The following is a 26,866-nucleotide window of genomic DNA, read 5'->3' on the forward strand; positions in this document are numbered from 1 at the left end:
TCTTGCCTATCAAGACCATTAAGGTCTATGTGATTGTTTTTTAATGCATTCACTCTTTTTTTCTCTCTCTCTCTCTCCATTTACAGTATGTGAACAAAGGGACTTCTGGTCTTTATCCACCCCTCACCCCCACCCCTCCCCTGTCTGATCACTTCATCCTCCACCCAAATCCATGCTGACTCCTCTGCACTCTCCCCCCTCCCTCCCCGCCTCTCGCTTATGTTCCTCCCTCCCCCTCTCTAGCGTGTCCCCTAGTTTTCTGGTAGCTGTGTCTCTTTGATAATCCAAGACTCTTTGAAGACTCCAATTCCACGCTGCTTGCCTTGGAGCTATTGCACCTACAAAAACAACTGCGTGTGTGTGTGTGTGTAGAAAAAAAATAGAGAGAGAGAGAAGAGAAGATAGGATGAGAATGGAGGACATAATGGTGGAATGGAAAATAAAAACAGTTCCATATGCATTTCCTTTGCAACTCCTTCAGTCTTTATGGTTTTATGCTTGCTGCATACACTGAGAGGTGCACTTCTTCATTGTCATATTTGTTGGTGCAGCTCATTTTTTCTGTGCCTTCAGAGGCAGCAGCTCATTGATTCCTGCATACACGCCCCAAATGCCAGAGCCGGGATGTACTCACAAACATTGTGAACTAAATGGAAATTCTTGGTCCCACTCTCTGGGAACTCTCAGATGCTATCAGGGAGTTTTGTACCAGCACATTTTGTAACCGATGCTACTCTTAGAATAAGTGAGATGGTGTATACTGCAGGTTTACTGTACACCAGTCTACCAGTTTGAACAGTACAAAAATGAGGAGTTTGTCCTGTTGGATCTCAACAAAAAAATGATTCTCTCTGCTTCTGTCAGATGCTGCAGAGGGGTAATTAGAGAAAATTAGTTGGCTGTACTTAAAATGCCACAGTGATCAAAATTAATCATTTTTTCCTCTATCCACTTCCCCTCCACTTTGTATTGCTGTCTCCTCCTTTTACCTTTCACTAGGTCTGGCTCCTCTCTGTGACTCTGTCTCTTATTTCTCCGTCGTTTTAGTCTCAATCTTTAGTCCCTCTTCTTCCATCTTAGTCTCTAGCCCTCCCTTTTTGTCTCTGTCATTTTGCCTCTCTTTGGCAGACAAGCTTGCCATTGGGATTTAGAAGAAATTGAATTGAATTATGAAGGAATTTCTCCGCAGCACGATTGGCATCATTTCCTCCACACAACAGAACATCATTCTCATATCTCTCAGTGTGGGGGAATGAAAATAGGCCGTGCACCATTCTTTCTCTCATCCTTTTAAATTGAATTTTTCATATCAGAGGGGCACTGAGACATCAGCCGTTTCCTTTAACATGGGCAGAAAACCCATTTCATAATATCTGAGAGACACATAACTGTGATTCAATGGAAAAAGACTGGCATCCAGCTCCAGTTCACATACAACATGCCTCAACTCAGAATTCGATAAACAGGACCACATAGGTCTCCTGCAGATTGAGAAGTTGAGGGTATTCCATTTGAGGTTTGGCTTTACAGCTGGTTAAAGGTCCAGTGTGTAACATTTAGATCTAGGATAGATCTAGGATCTATTGGCACAAATGGAATAAACTATTCATAAGTACTATACTTGTTTTGTAGAATATAATAACCTAATAAGAATAATTGTGTTTTTGTTAACTTGGAATAAGCTCTTTATATCTACACCAGTGGTTCTTAACCTTGTTGGAGGTACCGAACCCCACCAGTTTCATATGCTCATTCACCGAACCCTTCTTTAGTAAAAAATAAAATATGATTTTTTTTACTGGTGCACAAAATGAACCGTGCATTAACATCACCTTGTTCAAATAACAAAACCAACACAGTGCATGAACTCACAACAACTTACCTCAGTGTGACTTCTGCTGTTGCCTTTGAGAGACCAGTTCAGATATGCGTGGCTTCACCTTGGCAAGTGCCAGTCTCATGTCATTTTCACAGCAAAGTCTGTTCCTTTTCTTAGTTTTTATGTCCAGCATCCTCGAAAACGATTGCTCACAAAGATATGTTGTAACAAATGGTATAAAAAATTCCAGGGCAGAGGCTCCACCGAACCCCTGAGACTGACTCACTGAACCCCTAGGGTTCGATCGAACCCAGGTTAAGAACCACTGATCTACACACTGCACGGGTCCTCTTCCAGAGAGGCCGCCATGTTGCACTGTCTTGTTTCTGAAGAACAGACAGCATTTTGCATTTTTCATGAGATTCGCAGCCACCATCGTTTCTCTTACTTGCTAAAAGCATTCACTTGGTTGCAGTCTGCACCCTGACCATTAGATGCCGCTAAATCCTACACACTGGGCTCTTAAAAGCACTCCACTGTCAACGAAATGCATAACTTTACAGATAAATTTCTCTCCACCTTTATCTGTGCAAAACACACATTCTTTACCGTCTGAAGCATCTCATTTTACCACTTTACTTTTATTAGAAGAAAAGATACTGCACCTTAACTGCAGCAGGAGTCACATTTGCCACTAGAAAATTGCACCCAAGTTGCTATACAACACAGAAATGATTATATTTAGTTGGTTATTATTCCCATTCATATGTCTTCTTCAGAATTATGAAACTCCTTCCTTTGTTGGTCCCTTCTCCTTCAAGTGAAATTCTGAATTTTTATGTCTTACTGGCCACGGTGACTCAGCTTTTAAACAATACCTCTATGTAATAATAATCTGAATAAAAAAAAAAAAACATTTGACAACAAACTAACTGTGACGAATACACTGTTACCCATTAGACATGGTAGGCAACAAGATATTCTCTTTAAAGATAGTGATTGGGATCCTCGCTCCGTTGTTGATTATCTCATCTTATGGAAAAAATAATATTTTGTCTTCACGGCAATGAAACATAGAGAGGCCGATTTAGATTAGTTTTACTGCAAATAGCACATCATCTATTTTTTTTTACAACTCTGAATCAATCTAGCACATGTTGTTATTTGTCATTGGAATAAAATGGATAACAGGATTGATTAAAAAGGATTAGTTTTTTTTTATTATTATTTCATTAAAATGAATTTCTTACTTGATCCAGATATGTTTGAGTAAGCAGTCAGAGCAGCATAAATGGAGATGCAATCAAAGTGGCATAAATGAGGTATCAACCATTTTGGTTTAAAATTCAGAGGTTAATATCTCAAAGATTAGAAGCCTTAGAAACCCTAAATCTCAGGTTTGATATTAAAAGATGTGCTATTATTAAAATTCAAATCAAGTGGTCGGGCTTATGTAGACGAACCGACGAGTATTATTCTGCTAATATCATCTTTTAAGGTTATATTTTTTTTAAATGTACTTTATTATTTTGTTAATATTCTGCCCCCCCCACACTACATGGATCTAGTTCCACCACCGTACCAACCATGAAGCCATCATTTACTGCAAAACACAGAATGCTGGTGAATTAATCCTTCAACAGACAACGCAGACGCCAGCCTGATCACCGAATGTTCTCAGATCAGTCGAAACGCAAATGCAAACTTGAATGCATGCGACAGAGATCCAGTCAATACCATCTAAACTTACCTGCAATTCTGCTAAAAGTCTACTCAAAAAGAGAGGATGGAAAAGCTTTCCCATCTGCATTAAGTACCAGCAGCCCTTCTGCACTGGCAATCAGTGAGGCTTGGCTGGATGACAGGGCACCTGACGGCAGAGTGGTGTCAGGTAGCTCCAGGGCATTCACAATGGACTGGGAACTGGAACAACAGCAGTGGGGTCTGCTGTCCCATCAGGGATCAGTGGTGCAAATCAGCAATGGCAATAGAGATGCTGCACAGTCACCAAAATGCTATCCCTGTTGCTTAGGCACAGCTATTTGCCCCAGGAATCCCTTTATACTCCTTCGTTCAAGCTGCAGGCAAATACTTTTTTTTTTTTTACTTCTAATCCAATCTTTAGGACAGACCATCCAGGCTGTTATTTGCAAGTGATTAGATATATCCATTAACAATAACCCATCTGCGTCGGTTGCTGTGGAAACCACATAGGCGTGAGTTCATTTACAAACTGGTGGTGCATTTTGCCGATACAGACACAAACAGCAAGCTGCAGGCTGGGTGAATAATGGAGATGTATCCTCTCACTCTTCACACCATAGCAATATCTTGTCTCAGTGCAGAAGTCCTCCATCACACCAGACAACATTAGTGACAGAGGTAGTTGATGTATGTTTTTTTGCAGCAGCCGCAGCCAGATAACAGGTCTAACAGCTCTCTGGACGTGACGTCACACTGCTATGTGTCAAACTGCAGCCGACGTAAAGGACAGTTTGAAAGCCAATGTTATTAAATCATATCAAACCACCCATGAATTGCAGATTAAATCTGTTTTGATGAATGAAATATATATTCTGGTGTCTTAGCGTGCCAAAAATCTGATATGGGTAGCCAATCTCAAAATAAAATGCACTCTTTGGTTTTCTATTTGCTCATGCTTCAACTCACATACAGTACATCATCAGTTACCATTATCTGCTTCAGACTATTCCACTTCAAGCTACGTGATGGCATGGTGTATATTGATATCTTGTTGTTTTAAGTAAATCAGAAGTATCAGAAGTCGTGAAATTTAGCAGTAACTGAAGCGAGATCTTATTTCATGTTGACTTGTGATAGAAGGTGTAGGTGGTTATAAAGTCAACTGTCTTCCCTCATGGATGTTGTTACATTACATCAATAGTTCTGTTAATGAATAATGAGTACATTCAACTCACATAACAACCACATAACGCAAGCACATCAAAAGGCTTTTACTGTACCTTTTTTTTTCTCCTCGAGTCCCTGAAGAATGTTTTCTGTGACAAGACCTTTTATATGACATTTTGTGATGAAAGAAAAAAATATATATAGAAAAGGAGTCTGTTCCTTTTTCCCTTTTCCCTTGTCCACGTAAAAAAAAAGAAATATTGATGACACTCAGCACATTGCTATCTTTTTTTAGAGCATGTTGTCCATAAATTATCTAAACTTTTAACAAAATTGAAAAATATGAAAAATAAAAAAACAAAAAAAAAACATGTTATGGCCGTGAGATGCAGACAGACAGACCTGTGAAGAAAAAAATACTTTTGTCATCCTAAGAAAGGAGAGCCCTTGCATCAAGGTGATGGTGTGCAAACCACTCATAGAAATGCATTTCAAAGGAGCTGATTTTATTTATTTTTTTTTTCAAAGCTGACTAGTTCAACTACAGACTTTTTTTTTTCAAATACCACTATTGTGTGTACCTGTGAGTTTGCAGACATGAAATAAAGGTCATTCGGTGTCAAAATACAGTATGCTGTATTTTGTTTTCAAATGCATTATGTTAAAAAATACTCAGCTGTAAGTTGATGGGCTTGTTGCGGTGTAGATAAGTGTATGATCTATGACACTGAATAGCTTCAGGTGAATATGTAAGTGGACGTAGAGCATTATATTTGTACTACTTCAGTTCTGTGGTGTTGAGCTGGTTAAAGGGGAATTCATCTATACGCCAATGAATGAGAAACAACCACTTTATTCTCTAACCGGTCGCTTTTTTTTTTTCCTGGCTTTTTGGAATATCTGTGAATCAGTGGAAATATTCAGCTGTAATCATGTGTAGCTTGAAAATATTCAGAGGCAGTAAGTTGGATATAATATTTCTGGCTGTCTCTATTGCGGGGACTCTGGGTAGGCAGTGGATGATTACTGTTTATTACTATGTTAAAATGTGTCTTGGTCCCCTTGAAAAGACAGAATCCTGCTGTTACTTTCCATCTGCGTTGGGATTGGAATATTATGGCGTATAAATGAGGCCATTTTAGCCCAATCTAAATGGGGTTATGAATTGAGATGTCATCATAAATGTCCCCTCTTTCATGCTCAGCCCCTATAGCTTCTTACTCCTACCACAATGCCCAAACAATCCTACTCTCCCGCCTCCAGTCTCCAAGAATCTAATCCTTCTGCTTGTCCCCTACAGTCAAAGCACCGTCCGTGTCTGCCTGACCAACTCCCCACTCCTGCTCAGCCTCCCCTTCCATCCTTCCGTCTTGCCGCATCCCTGCAGCCCTCAAGGCCTGGCAAAGGATTTGTGCTCTGACTAAAAGGAGAATCTATTTCCCATCTCTGCAGTCTTAGTTAGTTATCATACCCAGGAAGCACACTGACTCTCCAGAGTGATGCCTTTAGGAGAAGTTTAAGCAAAAATCCATATTTAAACAACTAAATGCCCTCTCACATTTAAAGAGTCGTGGAGCATCAAAGACCTCCAATCATGTTTAAAGAATGCACTATTGAAATTAATCAACCGTCTGGTCCAGGCTGGTACTGAAATATCACAGAAACAATAGTAGAATAACTCACTATTGTCTGGCATGTTAGGGCAGTTCTCTATTTAGAGTTTCTGTATGGAAGTATGGTCAGATATCAAACTTAGTGCTGTGGTATTTTTAGAATTTGAATAAGGGCAATCAATGCCATTTGAATACAGCGTGTCCCTGTTTTGTACTTTCATCTCAACACATCTTATAAAATGTTACCGTGTATGATGCACCAATCAAAAAGCATAGTTTAATAGAAAATAAAGAAAACAAATGTCATCGTTTGCCTCCAAACCTCTCATCGCCTTCTTGTTTCCATGTGTGCACCGAGCAAACAAATCACAAAGACACAAAGCCCATTGTTTGGTTGTGTTTCAAGAATCTTTCATTTTCAAGACGTAGCTTAAGCTCCATTAAATGTTACAGATTAGTCCGAGGCAGTTCTCTTACTGTATACTGTGTATGATTTATTGATGTAATGATGTAGTAGCACTGCTGGGGAGAAAGAAAAAAAAATACCAGGACTCAAATAATCATTATTTAGATGAAAGACCAAGAGAAGCATCAGTGTAGTGAGAAAATACGACTGGTAGAGATGATGGGGTGGGTGAACAGGTTTCTGGAAACATTTTGAAGCTCACTAACCGTATTAAGAACACGGTGTTGATAGCACTTACCTAAGCTCTAAAAGCATTTCTCAATTTCTTGGTGTGTACGTACTAAAAGGCTGATGGTCCGAATGATTTCAAGCCGTGGATTTTGTTTGCCAGAAAAGTGGTCGAACGGTAGAAAGCACAGAACCGTGGTATTGATCCGGGGCTGACACGTGCAGCAGAGGCAGGGCCCTGTTCTGCTGTATCAGTGCTTTCCTGACTTTTACGAGAGGTGCTCGTGTGTGGGGGTTGGGGGGGGGGGGGGGGGGGGGGAAGAGTGAGATTGCATGCGCACTGTAAGGAGTCATCTTTCTGTTGTGGATCGGTGGTAAGTAGCCATTAGTAAACTGATCTTTGGAAGAGGAAATTTAATGGTCTCCTAACTGTATTTACAAGCCATTCAATTTGATAAAGGGTGTGAGCTTGAATGATTTATTATATGCCGCTCTGCTCCACTTCAAGATATCAAATTTGAGATTTCATCAGTGTTTTTTTTTTCATTCATTTACTCATTTCATTCCTTCATCAAATCTCATCAGTATGTAAACAGCAACAGGGGATCTAATAATATATTCTAATGCTGGCAAAATAGTGACTGTCACAAACTACGTTTTCCAAATCTCTATTTTGTCCTTTGGTTAGCCTTATTTAGATCTTCTTTAGTTAAATGGCAGAAAGCTTTCCACTTGGTTAAACATCAAAAGCTGTGGAAAAAGGGAAACATTTAAAATATGGAGATAGGAAGTAGCGCACTGGGGCTACTGATTAGTGTACCAATCAATGGCATCAGAATTAATTTAGCAGAGGCGGATTTGGAAAATGAAACTTTTGTCTGGATGATAATAATAATAATACTTTTCAATAAGACACCCTGTGACTCCTGTTTACAATGTTTCACATCGGTACAATTGTACAGAAACTCTCTGCATGGAGAGAAATATATACAGTCTATCCATTTAAGTGAGAATCGTGAATATGTCTGACAGTAATACACATGGCAATTACATTGTTATTGTCACTGTGGCTACTGTGTGCCGCCTCCATCTGGAGCTCTTGATAAGATGAACAACCAATAATATACATTCTAGACATTCTGTATCCTGGCTCTGTACTTTTTTTATTGATGTACAGAGTTTTATAGCACACACAAAACCAACATGCCGTGACTTTTTCCCATTAAAAATATGTGGCGGTGTAGACGCATTACTTTAAAAGCATCATCTTATTCATGACGAGCTGCACACAAATAGATTTTAATTATTTTTTTTCACATATACAGGACAGTGCCATGTAGAATATTTAAACACATGCTCCATATTTAGATATTTTCTGTAGTAAAATGTGGGATTTTTAATAATGTATGTGTTTTTGGTCTCAGTTCAGTTTTCTTTCGCTTTGCTCTTATTATTGAAGTCCATAAACTCACTCTGTTCATATGTATTCTACCTTATATAATCTTCAGAATAATTATACTGCAAAAGGCAATTTAATATTAAAGAGTGGTTAATATTTAATACTATTTTCTGACTTTATAAGGCCAGTGAAACTCTCAGGACAGAAGTCAAATTGGTTTTTGAGCTACGACTGTTGCCATTCCCCCTGCTGGGTGTCTTCACCAACAAAAAGAGTAGTTGTAGTCGAAAAACTACTTTCCTTTTGTTGAAGATGTCTCTCTGTTTTCCAGCATCCTCATCGGCGAGTGACCTTCTCCACCGCCAACCCTGTGCAGGACCTGCAGGACGCCTCTCAGCACAGCTACTATGACAGCGGCTTGGAAGAATCAGAGACTCCCAGCAGCAAGTCATCGTCTGGTCCACGCATCGGACCCCTGACCCTGCCCGAGGACCACTATGAGAGAACCACTCCAGATGGCAGCATTGGAGAGACCGAGCACCCTGAAAATGGTACGACGACGACCTGTCGTGTTCTTTATGAATATGTATTTAAATGTAAATTACTCTAATAGGTTCTCTTTGTGTGTGTGTATGTGTGTGTTTGTTTGTGTGGTGCTGTTGACGATAGAGACATCTTCTGTGGGGATTTGTTTGTGCTCCGTGGCCATTTTCGAGTGGAAATGTTGTGGCACCCGTGACGTTGACTTGCTGTGTTTGTCGATGACTGTGTGAGATGTTATTGGTTTTTAAGCAGATCTGGGCTTGTGTGTCAGTGCGCGCGCCTGTGTGTGTGTGTGTGTGTGTGTGTGTGTGTGTGTGGTATCAGGGCTGGAGTTAGCAGTGTCTCCATCCTCCTCATCAGCAGGTCCTCTGTCAGACATCCTTAATGACCCTCTCTCACAAGTGTGCTAATTAAAAAGCCCAACTAATGGAGCATTTGCCCTCTAAATAAATCTGAACCATGACATCTGTGCAGACACCACTGTGTTTACTCTAAGCATTTCCTTGCCACTAGCTGGACCTGCAGCTTAGGTGTGCAGGAGCCATAATTTCTCGGCACAGCAATCAATCCACAGGCTGATGGTCTCAGCATAGTCCATATTAAAAAAAAAAAAAAAAAAGTCATAGCCAGAGCTGCTATTGTGTGAACTGTAATAATTCTGCTGCCTTAAGCTGCCAAACATAATCCATTACCTGTCTTATAAGACTCTATGATAAGTGATTCACATGGTGCATTTCCACTCATTATAATGTTTTGCATTGCGACACTCCCTGGATCAGACCAGTTTACACGGTTAGTTCTCTGCTCACCTTCTCCTTATATTTTTAGATTTTGTTGTATTAAAGTGTGGTTGTGCCTCACAGGAACGGCTGCTTGTGCTTTCTGTGCATAGGGTATGGATTTTTAAGGGGGAAAGCGCACGAAATGGGACATGTCTCAGCAAGGACTTGCTGAACAGCATTGACAGTTACTTTGTCACAATGTCACTGAAGAAGACAGAGATGTAGCTTCTGTCAATGGGACTGTACATCCAGAATGCGGATTTCTGTGTTGTTGTTTTTTTGTAAGTGGGAGGAAAATATACTATTTCAGTCTCGAGTACCTCTTTTTGAAAAACGTTGCAGGATCAAAAGGCTAAAATGTGTCACCGTCACGCCAAAACAGCAGATGATTAAGTTCTATTATTAGTATAGTATCTAAGCGTCGTGATGCATTGCCTCTTTACAAGACAGTTGTGTTGGATCTCATTAGCGAACATCTCTATTGCAAATGTTTATTGTTTATTTTTGTTAATGTCAATTAGTGTCACGATAATTCAGGCACAGAGGAGACGATGGTGGGTGTGTAGGATGTGAGGATAGAAGTCAGTCCAATTTTGCAGTTCCCTATGGCCCTATCGAGGTCAGAGATTGCTTAACATCCCAGTTAATTGATAGATTCAGTCACCTCATATACAGAGTGAGTTGTTTATAGCCCAGAAGCCAACATTTCCATCTGCTCTTAGCATGTTTAGTATATGCATTTTCTTTTTCGTTCCACTTGTCGTGATTCTTTGTTGTGTTTTTTTCCCCCCCGTCTACAGAAAACAGGCTTTGTCAGTCAGGGCACTCTTTGTTGTCAGCAGCAGGAGAGCAAGATTGTGAGTGGAGATGGAGCAGTTAAAGAATGAAAAGATGGCACAAGATGGGGGAAATGTTAGATTGTGACAGGGAGCAGGGACTAAGAGTCTCTTTTTACAAGGAAGCAAAGCCCATAGGATGAACATATAGGACAGGGAGATGCGAAGATGAACTGCTAACCAAGGATAGACCTAATTAAAATGTGATTCCCCCTTCAGGGAGATAACAAAGAGCCCATATAAAATGAAGGATTAGACAGAAAAATCAAACGAGACAGAGGAATTCCTCCCCCAGCTCCACCTGAACGGTGACGTGAAGTCTTTTTTTTTATGCATGTGAGTGACAGAGTGACAGGTTGTACTGGTACGGAGCTTTATTCATTGCGGTTTCGAGATGACTGACAGGCAAAAAATTGGAAGGTGAGCATGATGTGTCACTCCATTTAAGTTGGATAAAACACAATATATGAACTCCAAACTGTCAGCCTTTGCATCACTGGGCCCCAGAAATATCGACATGGATGTGTGTTTTGTTATACAAGCTGAACTCTGACAGTGGCGAATCTACATTTTGAGAGGGTGTCAGTGGACTACAGTGGGGAGAGATGTCGTACATGATTCACTTTAGATCCACTTCTGGCCGTTTGTTGCAATTACGGTATCAGTCAGACTTTTACTATGTTTGACTGGAATGAGGTCAACTTCTAGGGGCTGGAAGCTCGATGGACATTTCAGCGTGATTGGATCCAGGTCCGTGCAACTTTAATCTCTGACATTAGCATCCTTAATATCAGCATATCTTGAATGGTTATTAGCAAAGATTAATTATTAGAAGTACCAGTTGGTGAATTTTGTGCTACACTACACTTCTTTTTAAAGGACCTTGCAGACTGAAGTAATATGACCTTGGTTTATTGGACTGGGTGGCAGAGAAGAAAGAGTGTGTGGTCTTTTAACAGTCTCTGGTTCACTGAAGCAGACATCAACATATTCCCTTATGGTGCTTGGCTTTAGAATTAAGAGCAGATTCAAACTACAGTAATAAAAGTTCTGATGTATGTCATGTGTGCCGTCTGATCTGCAGCAATTAATTTCTCGACTTTCTTTTTTTTTTTCTTCATATGCCTGAGCAGCTGCTCCCTCCTCCCTCTTCTAATTGTTGTCTTCAGGCTGTGTTAGAGTGCACTCCATTTCGGTTCCCCCATGTGTATTTTACGCTCTTATGTTCACGCGTGTAGTGTGCACATTGCTGAAGTGTTGGTTAATCTCATCCGAGGTGTTTATCCGTCGGATGCAAGTGCGTGCTTGTGTCTTTGTGCACCTGCACCTGCATGCACGTATTTGTTTGCATTATAGATGGTGTTGCATCGCAACACAAAATCTTTAAATCATTTTGATTGCAGAGCTGTTTTACTTTAATAGAGTCTCCTCGTAATCACTGAGCTCTTTAATTCTTTTGCAATTGATTCCTCCAGACAGCATGAAAACCGCTTATCTTGTGTGTCTGGTTGTTGTCAGGATACATGATTTGTCCTGCACAGTGAAATCAGAGGAAGACCAAGGTTTGGTCTCTTGTCTGTCCCATCTGTCCATCTATCGGATCTGCTGACATTGCTGATGAGATTTTGATTAGCAGTCAAATCAAAGGGATTTACAGTATTATTGGTGCACAGGGAGAATGGATCATTATGCATTTCAAATCCCATAAAAGGACACAAGTGTGAAATATATGTCACGAAAACTATTTTTTCATCTACATTAACCCAAGCCATTGACCATATTTTGAGCCCCAGCACACACCTGGAGTCACAAAACATAAACTTCCTGTTGCCTAAAAACCTGTTCATGACTCATCCGGGACTCACACTATGTCTCTTCCCTCTGCTTGGGGACACAAGTTTGACTGGCAATCTCGTCATGTCCAGACCAACCTAGACAATAATCACTCTTCTGCGGATCGGTGGTTAGGCATCTTGGCTGTGATATGAGGGCTAGCATAGCTTAGGACCCAGGTGGATTGAAAACAGGTACCAGTGCGCGCACACACACACACACACACACACACACACACACACATACACAAACTCAATTGACCACAGATGGAGGAATTTTGATGTGGCCAGTTGCCCGGCGTGAGGTCTCCCCGTGTCTTCCTCTGTGCGGACCTGCTGCCATATGGGCTATTGAGAAGGGTGAGATAAAATGGAATAAATGGCATTTGCATGATAATGAGGTTCTTTAGTAATGCTGTCTGATTTTCCTGCTTTAGATCTCTCAGATGATGCGTGTAGCGTTGCATATTTGTTCTTTTTTGAACTCCTGTCAGGAAATTTCCTGGGCCTTGCCATATCTGTATCATACAGGGTACCACTGCTTTAGCCATTGCCATTGACATCACGAGTTCCCTGTGAATATCTGGTTTGTATGCACAAAGCATGAGGAACATTTTAAACAAAGGACAATATGGAATAAGACGTCGTGCAGACAGAGAAGTACAATGTCGACTGAATTGGGCTTATTTGTCCTATGAGTGGCAGTCTGGGCTCTTGCCTGTGTGTTGGTAGGAGTAATACAGGAGTACGGATTTCCACAGATAGATGTCATTGAGCCCCTGTCAGAGCCCCTGACTGTTAGTACTAAAGACTGGAGTCGGACCATGCCAGCCTGTACCGGCACAGCGGCCTATGCCAGCCACTGCTGGAAATGCCACCACCCGAGAAGGGACAGGTCATGGGGCTGGCAGTTTTGTGGAAGCTTCTGTGGAAGAAAAAAAAGTCCTTACAAGAGCTCCCCCGAGGCAAGTTGTCACGAGTAATACGCTTATAATCCCAAGCTCATTCTAGCACACGCATTATTCTCTGTTCACATCAGTTGTTGCTGTTCGTCGCCCCCCCCCAATTGTTTGTAATTTTATTTCAGAGCAAATAGGTCACTGGAAGAGCCTAACTGGAGCAGAATTAAACTCTCTAACCTGGATTAGGCTTTGACACCTAGGACAATGGTTAACTATAGCCCTTTTACAAATTGCTTTATGGGACAATGCAGCTGAATCCAAAATGGAACTGATGATGTGTCAACATGTCACAGTTTTGAATGTGTCTAGATTTCCCTTCGCCCAATTTGAATCCAAAAATGTGCATTCGCTCATGTGGTCACTAACAATAGAGACCGACACACACTCACCCAAACTTTGGCTCCAGACTTTATAGTGTTTGTCAAATGGCTGCAGACAGAAAGAACAGACCTTTGAGCAGGGCCATGTGAGAGAAAAGACATGTATCAAAGCTCAGACCATTAACTGTGGCAAAGTAAGGAATCGGCTTATTTTCTTTTCGAGTGAACTGACATAATATTGTATGGCAGAGACTCCAGCCACATGTGAAATCTAGATGGAGCCCGAATAGAAGTCCCATTATGCCAATACATCTACCACTTGCATTCAATTTCATACTACCTTCTTTTACACATAAAAGCGATTTCTCTGTAGTTTCATCATCGTGTCCAGCTGACTGGAAGACTGGTGATAACAGAGATAATGCTATGTTTTTTTTCTTTTGTCAGAACCTGAAACTCGTGTGGGCTGTACTTCTTACAGTTTGTATTCAGTTATGATCCTTTGCCTTATTTTTTTTTTTTTAATCAATCTATTTTGTGCGTTAAAGAGTTAAAAACAGAGTAGAATCACTAAAAAATTGAGAAAATGTATCCAAACTGCTGTGAGCGATTTATTAAGATTTCTGGAACATTTTCCATGGACTTATTCCCATTCTTCTTCATTTTAATTACGATCTACACGAGCTACTGAGCTCGTATCCACATGTATATAACATGGTTGAAAACCCAGAGGAGTGTTTTGAATAATGCGCAGAAAGAAAAGTACACACATATAAGCACACATTAGCTTCCATAAATAGTGCTTTTAACACCATGCTGCCACAGAAAATGTCCGGTTTTAGCGCTAAGCTTGTAAAATGAATGAGTGAGCCAGTATGCCTAAGCCAGTCTCCCTAAGCTTTAGATGTGCTCATGTATTACTCTAACAAAAGTGGATGGCTCTCTGTACTTAGGCATAAATTGGATAGCATGCAGCCTGCTCTTGCCACGCCAGTGAGTCTGGGCAACGGCATGCTGAAGCAGCAGGTTTGGAGGTGGTAATGTCTGTGTAAACGCAGGCTTGAAAGTACAAATTTATAAAGACATGGAGAAAAATTTCTTAATTAGCTTGGTGTAGCTTGTGGCTGTAAGAGGTTGCTCCTTTTAGCTGAGTGTCTACTGGCAGGTCCATGGGACCCCGAGTTGAAACTTTAAGGATAATTATGGAGGCAGAAATAGAAAGTGGTGGTAGAGCTCTGGTGCTCTCAGTGGGTCTTACCCGGTCTCACCCTGGATGTGATTCGTAGAGCAACGTGCATTGGGGAGGGGATGCTGGCTAGGGGCCAGATCCACTTCAACCTCAGCTGGTCGGGCAGCGTCAAGTCGGCATCAAGAGAAAGGCCCCGGGGGTCATCTCTCCATCATAGTGTGATGGGGACGGAGTGCCGCTGTACCTCCCTCTAACTAGTGTTCTGCCCTTCAATGATGGATGGCACTTGAGGGAGTGGAATTGTACTGTATGGGCCTGACATGCATTTCCTTATTTCCAGTGAGTTACAGAGGAATTGGACCCGCTTTCGCTTTAAGGCTTTCTCACAGTCAGTTGAAGATATCTCAGAATTCACTGCAGTTCAAGGACCCTACAAACTCGACGAGAACTACATCTACTGAAACTGAAAACATCCTCTCTACACAAAATGGAAACCTCAGTTCTTTTTTTTTACAAATGGAAATATCCTGCTGGCGAATGGATCAATTCTTAATTTGCAGTTTTGTGTTAACATGGTATATCATGCAGTCAATATATTATATGCTTTAAGCTAAATAGAAATGACTTGAATTAGTCTTGTTTAACCTCACGACCAAGCATGTTACAGTGTTATTTTACTGCCTCAGTACCCCCAAATCATCAGGATGTTTTTTTGCAGGTTCTGACAGGGTTTTTGATCTCATCTCCATCCGACTTACTACTTCACCAGTTCCAGAAATTTCTGGCTCTTAAAAAGGCACTTTAAAACTCACTTTCTGGCTCAAGCGATCCCTAAAGAGCCCTTGTTCTCAAGCCAAAAGTAGAGTAATTCTGACAGAATTTTGCATGATAGCGTGGCTTCTTTCCGCCATCCATTTCTGCTGGATCTCTGCTCTAATTAGAGAGCGTACTTGACTTCATTGTAAAAATTGTGACACATTTTCTCCTAGTTCCAAACTGCAGAGCTATAAAGGATTTTCATTCAGTTCCTCGGTCAAAGCCAAAGGTCTATTTTACTTAAAACAATTATATGTTTGTTCGTTGCTGTTTTTTTTTTTTTCCCACTTCCCCTTTGGGTAACTCCCTCTTAGATGGTCATGTTGTAAGACCCCAACACTTGTCACTCATCTTGATGAGCTGTCTACTTTGAAATCTAGCCTGGAGATGAGGTACCCATCAAACATGCAGCCACGACAGGCAGTGGAAAACAGATGGCAATGCAGCCACTTTAAAAAAAAAAAAAAAAGTGACAGCAATGTTTACTCTTAATGTGCATTTGCACATTTGCGTATGTTTATTTTCTACCTTCTCATACTGCTTTACCACTTTATTGTTTTAATTGCTCTGGCTCGCTTGCGGTTGATAGCGCCAACCACACTCCATGCAAGTCACATTCACGTGAAACAAAAGCACAGTGAATATGGATAATATTGTTAAAAAATGCCATGCCATGCGCACCCAGGGTCACAGACCGACCCAGACTACTGCACTGTGCACATGACCTGATTTACCCATCAGGCGATTAAATTTTTATTTCATTATCTCATAATGTAGTGGATGTCCTGTCCATTTATGTTATTTTAATGTGATAAAATATTTATGTCGCTGTTTTAATGCCACCTTTAATAGTCAAGACAGCACTAAAGTGCAGGTATGGTCTTCAGAATGAATCAAAATACTTGGATATAAATATTCCTGCCTGTCACCTACATTTCATTTACTCCTATATCCGAGCGGTCAATTGTGTTATTGTGTTACATTTCTCTTCAAGGGGTTTCAACAACATAGAAAGACACAAACACTGATTCTTCAACACGCTAAAGCTTATGTTCGTCATTCAAGCACAAGTAGCTGAATGCAATGGATCAGTGAGAAACAACAGGGGAGGTTGGAGTCATGCTGGCCTCACAAGCCAATATGATGACCCCCTGCTGTCTTTTGCCTTTCTCTATAAGTCCATATTTAACGTCTTAGATTTGCAATTTCCTTTAATAATTATATATTCAGTCGTGATCCTGAATCTATGTGATATTTTTTCCCCTTCCCTTAATCAAAGCCTTGTCACTAAAGCTATCGTCTGGCAGAGGGTATAGACGGGTAGAGCAGCATTGGGAAATTGCTGTTACACAAAAGGCAATTTTCATATTTCATCATGTCATAAATTTGAATTGTCCTGCTCCAAATGCATAGCTGTATTGTTCAGAGCATTGTGGGAACAGAGCTTTCCATCTGACTGCGTTAGTATGCTGACTTTCCCAGAGAATTGTCAGTCATGCAGCAACGCTCTATCCACGGAAAATGGTCAAATAAAGCTTTGGCTCTCTGGGGTCATTATTTAGCAGCCATGCAGACTTGCTTATGTGATTCTAAAGATCAGATTTTGAGAGATTATGCTGATGTTTGTCCACACTTTTAAATCATATACCTACTGTGGCTGTATTATTTAAATCTCTGTGTAGTGACTTTTAACACATTTATCTCTTTATATCACTTGTGCTGACACATGCATTTTTGCCTGGAATGCATCCAGACTACATAGTACTTCTGAGAGCCAGATCATTTAGTTTCTGGTTTGAGGATACGGTGTATGATCAAATAATAAAAGTGGTCCAGGAACAGCCATAGCCATAGGCAAGGCTATGTAGCCCATAAGACATGAAAGGAAGAAAAAACACGTCACTACAGAGAAAAATAGAAAATAGAAATGAAGAACACAGCTTCAGACTTTGCAGGTGTGGGTTAATTAGCAGCTAATGTTACCCCCCCACACAAACCAACCGCGTCTCACACTGCAGACCGTGGAGATCAAAGGTAGAATTAGCAGAAGAGATAACGTCTTGATCGAAAGGGGAGGAAAAACAACAAATGGATCATGGAAGACATCCGTTTTACATGTCAATAAGATCAATGAGTGAAAGATAGTGAGCATGAAAGTGGTGCATAGGAATTAACTCCAGAGGAAAATCCTTAGAGGAAAATGATTCCTTCTTTGATAATTAGAGCTGTGCATCACATATATAAGCAAGTCTTTGATTTTTGTATCGATGCAAATTGAATCGGAGATGAGTTGTAGCCACCATCATTCGGTGTGAACATTTTTGGCCTCTCTCTTGGCCTAAATACAAAAGAAAAAAAGCATCTTCTATTGAAATCTCAAATGAATTCTGTAATGGGTTAAATGGAGGCTCTTAGAGACGGGTTAGTATGTGGGCGACAAACAAAGATAAAAGCACAACAGTAACATGTAGCAACCTGAGTTGAAAAAAAAAGCCCATTACCTTAAGTGTTTCTGGATAAATTTGTTTCAAGGAAATAAAAAAGCTTAGATGCGACAAACATTAACAGTAAGACCTAATGTTTCTTCTCCTGCAAAATGAATCATCCTCTACCTGCTATAAGGCCATGGAGCGGTGCCACTATGAGAAAAAAAAAAGGGCCATAGAGTGCAAATGTGAGCGCCTAAAGCAGGAAGAAAGCTTCAAAGGCAGGGACCAAGAAAGAGACATTCAGACAAGAAGAAGAAAGAATGTTTGGGTGTGAGACATGAATAGACAAGTGACTCTTCAAGTAAATGTCACGCAGTAATCAGAGATAGGCTGTGTGATATAACAGTCTGTCTAATTATCGTGACAGTATTTCTCATTAAATCAGACATAAACTTCACAAAAAGACATTTTTGGTGTTGATTTTTCCAAGAGCCATCTTCACTTCCAACCTCAGCACTGTCACTGAATATTAAGTCTCACATTCTTTATTCTTTTTTTTTTAAATTATTATTATTAACTAATCTGCACCAGAAACAGACCTACTACTGCTTGTTGGCACAAACACATCCACTCACAGCAGAACTTATCGAAGCGGAGTCAATCAATTGTTTTGGCTGGAAACATATTCTTAACATTTTGCACTGACTACGTTTGTTTAACTGATGAACGCCACGCTTTTCCTCTTCCTTGACCTCTGCAGAATTAGTAATGGAGTTACAGTTGGTGGAAAAAGAAAAAAAACAAAAAAAATAAAATGCAAAAATCATGAGCCTATTGAGCGTCCAGTCACAACCCGACGCCACAGGGATTTAGTCTACATTTCTTTGAGCTTTCTAATTAAATTACACAGTAAAACTGAATGGGGGGAAATGCAAGGTTTCCTATTTCAGGAGTGAGAATCAGAAGAAGGAGCAGAGTGGGCCCAAATGTAATTATGCCAGCAGGTTATGACATGGCTAGCAGAAGATTGTAAAAAGTGTTAACCCTTTACAAAATCCCATTAAACCAATGACTGCTAAAATGCAGTACTTTTCTTCATTATCCAATCGCACATTGATCATTTTACAAATGATTATTATATCTTCATACCCAGTGCCAAACAATTAAGGTTGTCAGATTTATTTTGCTCGGTTGTATTATACCGAACACTTCAGTCTTCATACACGTGTGGCTCTTTGTATAAAATCTGTGTTTTAACCCTACTTCTGTTTAGTATTACATCCTACATCAAGTGTGGTGCAGCCCACAATAAAGATATAAATGAAAAACCATTAATAACAAAACAAAACAAAACAAAAAAAACTGCATTGGCCTAAAGGAAAAATGCAAATTTCTAAGTATAGGCAGTGATGTCTGACTAATGCTTTTCAAACTCACCATGCACATTCTACTCCTGTAGCCCTCTCTGCATGAATATGAGATTGATTCCAGCATATAGAGTAATGCTGTTTATTATCCAAGCTGACTGCGCTAATAAAAGATTTAGTCAAAACGTTGTAGGCATCTTTTCTTTTCAAGTTAACTTGAGTAACAGTGGGCTTATGGTCAAGACATTCTGTACTGTAGCTAGTGTAATGTCTTAATGCAAATGGATAGGTCTATTACCTGGAGACCTATGTTGTATTTATTTGGCGTTGGCTTGCAGTCTAATTTATTGACTGCAAAAACAAAAGATGTTGTTGTTTGAACTAAGTCACTCGAGGAATAGTCTTGAAACCAGGAGCCGGACATCTGTGATAATCATAAATTTAAATCTTTTATGTTCAGGATAAATAATTTGTTTTTATTTGCTTTTCTCTCTCTCTCTCTCTCTCTTTTGCATTGGCAGCTGCTGCAGATCAATATTCTGTTGTCAAGGTTCAGAATGCAATTTCCAGTTAGTAATTGGCCAGCAAGCCAAACATATTGCTGTGGGCAGACCCATGAAGCTGTTCTACACACAAGGATTTCACATAACACCTCTGTGCACCAACAAAGAAACGATTATATTATTTACAAAAGCAACTATGTCATCATTTAGAACTGTTTTCTCCCAGTCCTCCACTGGTGTTTTGAATCTTTTTTTATCTGAAGATGCCTTGTGCGTGTCACAGTCTGACAAAGCCTTAGTACTGGTTGACATTTCACACTGCATATCAACTTCTCAATTGGAGGAGCTGGTGCATAGCGTGATCTGTCAGCAGGTGCTAAGGCTTTGTCAAAAGCAGTGATACAAAAGGCAGTCTTCAAATAGAGGAGCTCTAAGACAAAATGGTGGATGGTGAGCGAACTGACAGGAGGTGTACCATCACCCACTGAACCATCTACAGCGGCTTTTCCTGACGTGCCTCTGGCCGACGTCCACTCATCAGCCTTTGTCAGCAGGAGGCTCACCTGCTCAGGAAGCCGAGAATTCAGACCTTATTGAATCTGTGAAGGAGACTTTGACACGCGCTCCTTCGACTTCAATGCACAGCTCTTATCCTCACATCACCTTCTGTGGACAATTTGACAGAACCGATTAACCTGTTTCCACCAAAACTATTTAACCATTTACTTACAGTTTGAACAGAGATTATTCATTATCTAAGTGGTTGTGTTTTTTAATTATAATTATTTTTGTTTTTTTATTAAACAAAAGCCACAGAAACATGTATTTCTTTCTTTTCTTTTCTTTTTAAAGATGTTTTTTTTGGCCTTTTATGCCTTTAATGATAGGACAGCTGAAGATAGACAGGAAGCAGGGGGCAGAGACACGCAGTAAATTAGCCGTCCGATGCGGGATTTGAACCGGGGCCATCTGCAGCAAGGACTGTAACCTCCACACATGGGGCGGCCGCTTAACCAACTACGCTACCGCCTGCCCCTGAAACATGTATTTCTAATATAAAAAGAAAAAGCAGATGACGATGTGTATGTGAGTGCTTTAGAATAAATGCATGCCAGTGATCTAATGAAATAAATATCATAGTATTATAAGCACTTAACAGCTGCTTTACAACTCATGTCACTTTATTTATAGGTGAGCAAGTGCATGTGTGAGGCTACAAACTCCACCATTGTTCTTTTGAATCCCTTTGCAATGAGCGAGGAACCCGTGTGCAGACAATGTTTGTGTGCATCAAGCAAGTTTTCCTCTCTTTCCTCTCTTCCTCTGGAGGGAAAAAACCCCCAAAAAACTGTTTTCTGGTAGCTTCTGCTTACTGTGAGAAACTGTTCTGAGCACTTGAATAACAAAACTTGACATGTCATAGCTAAAGAAATACAAAACCCTAGTTTCTTGTTTTTCTTCACGGAGTATGACAACCATAGAATACATTCCCACCCAGTTATTATACTGATAGCAGCCACTAGACATTAATGTCTGCACACGTGTTAGATCTTTCTTCTTTTCCCTTCTGTTTCTTGGAACCTCTTCGTCATTTACCACATAAACTGTTTGCAGGGACCACAAATATACCATTAATATCACTCACGCACTCCAGAACGATAGTAGCTGTTTTTTTTCACCCCCCCGCCATCCCTCTATGAGCTGTGGGTCTCTCATATTTGTTCGCCATCGATCATAGCGGTGTGGCGCACACGCTGGAAAAGCAGCCGGTGGGGAGAGGCAGCATTTGCAATCAAACAGAGAGAAGCAGTGTGAAATCTCAGGAAGAGGCAGCTTCCCCCATGCCCGTGGGCAGGGGATCAGACGATGAGGAAGTCTGCCTCAGACACTCAACACCTCCCACTGGCACCCTGATGCAAGCAGCATGCAAACCCACCCCTCACATGTATCTGTCAGCCGGGGGGTTAAGCTCTGTGTGTACCCCCACTCTGTAACTGCACTGTGGAGTGCATGTTATGCCACTGCAGTGGAGGTGCTTTTTAGAAGGTTTGCAAAAGGTTTTACCGTGAGTCGTCGATGTAATAGCGAAGGTGGTCGAAGCTGGAAATTGCTGTTTTTCTTTCTTTTTTTTTTTTTTCATGATATTGCTTTAAGCAAGCAGATGGAACTGACCCAATATAAAAAGAGAAGGCTACAGGTGCAATCTATCTCCAAGTCTAGAGGAAAGGAGTCCTCCTCTGTGCAGAGAGTAAGAAATGTCATTGCTACTCAAAACCAAATCACAAGCTCTCTAAATCCAGTCAGCTTGTTCCAGCCACCGGCATAATAGTGCTGTGATTTGCCCATCTGTTCTCCATTGTCCACCTTGGCTCTCCATCCATGACATACAAGACTATAAACTCTAAAGGGTTTGTTCCAGACTCTGAGCAGATTTATTTCAGGTACAGGTACAGAAGAAAACAGGTCTTGAGTGGGTGAGAATATACCAATCATCCCACCGTGCCTTTGGCTGCACCTTCACCTCACGGTTGACTCATTCACTTCATCCTGTCCGGCTAAATATTCAAACAATGATTGTTTCAGCCAAGTGTGGGAGTGTGTTTTGATGTGGGGAGCAGACGGAATTCTGCCACACTGTAAGAGGATACTACAGCTACAGATGGCTAATAGCCACAGCAAAAGGCAGACAGCAAAAAGTATAATTATCGCTATTGATTTCTCGGTAGAGATAGATTTGAGTGTGACAGGAAGGTCAGCGCGGGGCAAACGTAAAAACGTGTACTTTCACAAATGATACTGATAATGAATAGAACACGGCGTCTGTAACTACACAATAGGCAATTTGTTATCCTTACATGTCGGAAAAAAAAAAAAAAACTTCTGAGAGCTGACATGTGTGACTGGAAATTACACGAAATATAGGATGCTAATGACAGCACGTAGCGACAATTACTCCAACATGACAGGTTGCAATATATATGTCATACTGTCTATTAAGAACAGTCACGTCAAAGCGACTTTATAAATATAACCGTACAACATTTAGATAAAGCACTAACAGACAAGGTAATGGCCTACTAAAATAACTGGCATTAGAGCGTCTCTGTTCTGTCTCGATGACGTGTGATATGCTCTTTGGCACCACTGGAAGAAAATGGCAGACCTAGACGACGTATTTAGCTGTCATTGCTGATTTCATGGTGCTCGATGATGAGCCAGGTTCAGAATGTGCCTTAATTCCTGTCACCGGTGCATGGGATCATTTTTTATTACATGTTTTCTTTTAGTTGGCAAGTCCATTACTTTAGTCCAAAAGGATATTTTCTAAAAAACACAGTCGACCCTAAAGTCAATTACCAACCTGACAGTCAGTGAGGATGTCGCAACCAGTGTTAACCTTTATGTCTTTTTATTTTGTGAGGCTGAATGAGTTAAAAGAGAAACGCTACATCAAATGGCTAAACAATTTCTGCATTTTTTTTCTTCCCCCTTGCTTAACCGTGAGCTCTCATGCCAAACCCTCTCAAATGCACAAAGAAACATGCCCAATCGTGGCAAGTGTTTTGACAAAAACTGTGTAAATGTACCTTTTTTTCCTCCCCTTTGCACAGATTTTTAGATGTGCAGCTACATCGATTTTTTTTTACACGAAGCCACTTGGTGTGGCATAAACCTCCTGGAAGCTGTGGGGAGGTTTTAATCAAGTGTGAAATCCTTTTGGGGTTGATGCCTACACGACTGTGCTTGTGCTTGGAAGCGTACTCCCCAACCCCTCTCCCCAACTGTCTTCCCGTGAACATCTTTTGTAGCAAGAGTCCATTTCACTGCAGTGATGCATACAGACGACGCTCTTAGCCGCAATGAGAAAATGAAAGTCCAATCATTGTGTATATGCGGCGGTGCACGCACTCACACACTCTTGTCTTGGTATCCTGTCTTTTCTTAGAGCTTCAGAATTTGGTTTCTCCTTCCTTAATCAAGCATAAAAGTGTAGTTCGTTCATTTGCAAAGAATCGTCGACACTGGCCTAGTAAACAGAGAGAGAATAATTTGCCACTTACGCATAATGACATGATTAAGCATGAAAAAGGCAGAACACTGCTCAGTTGTAAAGTAAATGTATTAAATAGCCTAAACATTAAGCAAATTGGGATTATTGGAACAATGAGATTAGCGGGAACAATAGATCGAGCCATGCATTCTCTAATAAACAATGGGAAGACTGTGTATGGATTACCCATGAGGAATAAATATTTAAGCTATAAATAAAGACAATAAGAAGAAATACCCTCCAATGATTTTATGAAGCAGTTTAAAATCTTGAGTCATGCCTTGCCATCCCAAAATCTCGTCTCACTTTTGACTGATTGAAGCCTTGGTGGGTAACATGCAGCTTTTTCCAGCCTCAGAGGTCTGACATTTTGTGGGATAATTATCTTGCCACTGGTCACAAATACAATACTGATGGTACGTCTCACAGGCTTACTGTCAAGCTGGCATTTTCTCTATTAGCTTTGAACTCTACACCACCAGCCTCTGATACGTCATCTCTTGCGGTTGCATCACTCGCACGCAGCCACATCATTCCACTCGTTGCGTGCGTTGCGCTGAGCTCTCGCCCCCGATTTCTCTCTTTCATATTTTCTGTCGTGTAGCCACGAAACAAGACAGCGCCCCGGTGATGGACGCATTCTTTCATGGCGTGGACAGCACCCAGGCATTACAGTAATGCATTTATCACAGCAATCAAAAGTTTACATGCGGGTGACACCGCAGACTCGCAGATCTTCAAGTCGTCCGCCGCTCTCTTCACAGACATTGATTTGGCTGTCCTAGTCTGAGTCTGAAGGCATAACAAAGATAAATTGAGTGCTATTCCCATTAAATCTGGGCTGTATGTTTAGCTCCTCAACAGGTGGGCTGCTTAACAAGTCTGCCGACTGCCAGCTGCACAGTTTTTTGCTAAACAAATACATGAGTTCTCAAGTGCGGATTTACTTTCAGGAACCGTATGATATTCTTGAGTGATAGCTGAAGCAAACTTATTTTGCAGCTTTCAGAGCTTGTACATTAAAATGAGGTCACTGGGTTATGGACCCATTTATTTAATTAGGAACAGTTGAATATAAAATGGATGATAATCAAGGGCAGGGAACTCATTTCAGCACTGTCAATCAATAGCTCATTCAACAAAGGTTTTGCCCAAAGGGAACCAGCCTTTCCCTTTGTTTCCAAACACTGTACGTCTAGAGGATGTGTCTGTACTATGTCTCTTCCCTTTTATGTTGACACATATTTGGACCTCCGTGTATATCATATGAATCACATCTAATAGAAATCAATACATGCTGTTCAATGTTTTAAGGATACAGTGACATATGACAAGACCAGACAAACTGCTGTTGGGTACTTCTAAATAACACAGACACAGCACGTAATCTCCTGAATGTATCACATCAGCTAGTGGACTACACACACACACACACACACATACACACACACACAGCAGTGCTCATTACACAGTGCATAGCAACAGCTACATAGCAACTGCTGCTGACTGCTTAGCAACAGCTGCAAAGACATCAAGGAGGGGGGTTGGTTTCATGGGGTGTTTCAGATGACACCATTTCGGTTCACAAATGCCTTTTTACGACTTTATTTTTTAAATTCTTTTCTATGAATGTTGTTCAGATGTTGTGTCACCATAAAGCTCTCTGATGGTGTTGTTTTTTTTTTGTTTGTTTGTTCTTTCTCCTGCCCACAGATATCCGCTCCCTCCCTGATGTGGCAATGACCGGAAACTGTACAACGGAGTGCAGCGAATTGGGCCACTCAGACGCCTGCTGGATGCCCGGGCATCCCTCCCCCGTACGCAAGACCAGGAACCTCCCGAAGCTCTCCACCTTCGTGCCTTACCAGGAGAGAGGGAGCCTTGGACGTCTGGCAAACGGGAGCGCCAGGCTGGGTGGAGAGGAGCACCGGTCGCGCCTTCCACCCTCTCGCAGTGCCTATTCCAGCAGCGGTCATGACGCCAGTCAGGACTGCCCCTTAGAGGAGATGCCCCTGAGTGTAGCCTCTGAGTTTCCACCCACCTCCCCTGCTGCCCACACTCCGAAAAGAGAAATTTACCTGTGAGGAATATCATCATCCGATTGGTGCACAAATGAAGAAAAGATACACCCACTTCAGAAGGAGAAACAGGCTATCCACACACTAAAGCCAATGCCCGTTTTGTAGTTAACAATAGGCTGTGACTCATTCAATCACCGGCATGAACACTTGTTTTTTTTGTCATCTCCTCCTTAAATTATTAATTTATTAGCATATTTATTAAGAATTCCACACAGTCAATTGATGCACTCACTCATTTATTTATACAAAACCTTAAAGGATACAATTGAAACTGATCAAAAGGAAAATACAGATAGTAATTGCTACTTTAGTAGTAACTAATTATCGTTGTAGTTAGCCAAGTCCCATTCTGTGAAGTGAATTCAAGTGAATTTGAAAGTTGTGATCAGTGCTCTTGTGCCATTATTAGATATAATTTAATAGACAGCCAGTCAGGCCCTAACGGAAGGCAACACTTTTGACTAACAATCAGTTGAAATGGTCTATTTTAATGTACAGTGCTGTAAATACATTTGAATGGTGTGTTCTACATATATTTTTGTCTGGCATAAGCTGAAAAAAAAAAAAATAGCCTCAGAATTTTAGCATATTTAAGCTTTTCTTTGCTGCTGCTGTTTAGACTTGATTGAAACCATCTCCAGAAGTGGAGTTCGATATTGTGGTAGGCATTTATCCACTCCACACAATCACACACAGACACACACACACACATACACACACACACATATACACACACACACCTTCAACCCCTAATCATAGTAGAATGGCCTTTACCTCTGCTCCCTGTAGAGCTCTGCCACTGGTGGAGAAAGCTGTGTG

The 26,866-nt window shown here is 40.9% G+C and overlaps 1 protein-coding gene across 1 annotated transcript in view; it reads left to right on the forward strand.

Moving 5' to 3' along the window:
* pcdh1a (protocadherin 1a) overlaps positions 1-26,615 on the forward strand; it is an 80,197-nt gene extending 53,582 nt beyond the window's left edge. The window contains exons 4-5 of the mRNA XM_019278178.2: positions 8,668-8,887; positions 25,680-26,615. Of these exons, the coding sequence (XP_019133723.1) occupies positions 8,668-8,887; positions 25,680-26,050 (591 nt within the window). The 3' untranslated portion in view covers positions 26,051-26,615. The remainder of the gene's footprint in view (positions 1-8,667; positions 8,888-25,679) is intronic.
* Positions 26,616-26,866: the final 251 nt, after the last annotated feature.

This window comes from Larimichthys crocea, chromosome XXII (assembly GCF_000972845.2).
Source record: "Larimichthys crocea isolate SSNF chromosome XXII, L_crocea_2.0, whole genome shotgun sequence".
NCBI lineage: Eukaryota > Metazoa > Chordata > Actinopteri > Sciaenidae > Larimichthys > Larimichthys crocea.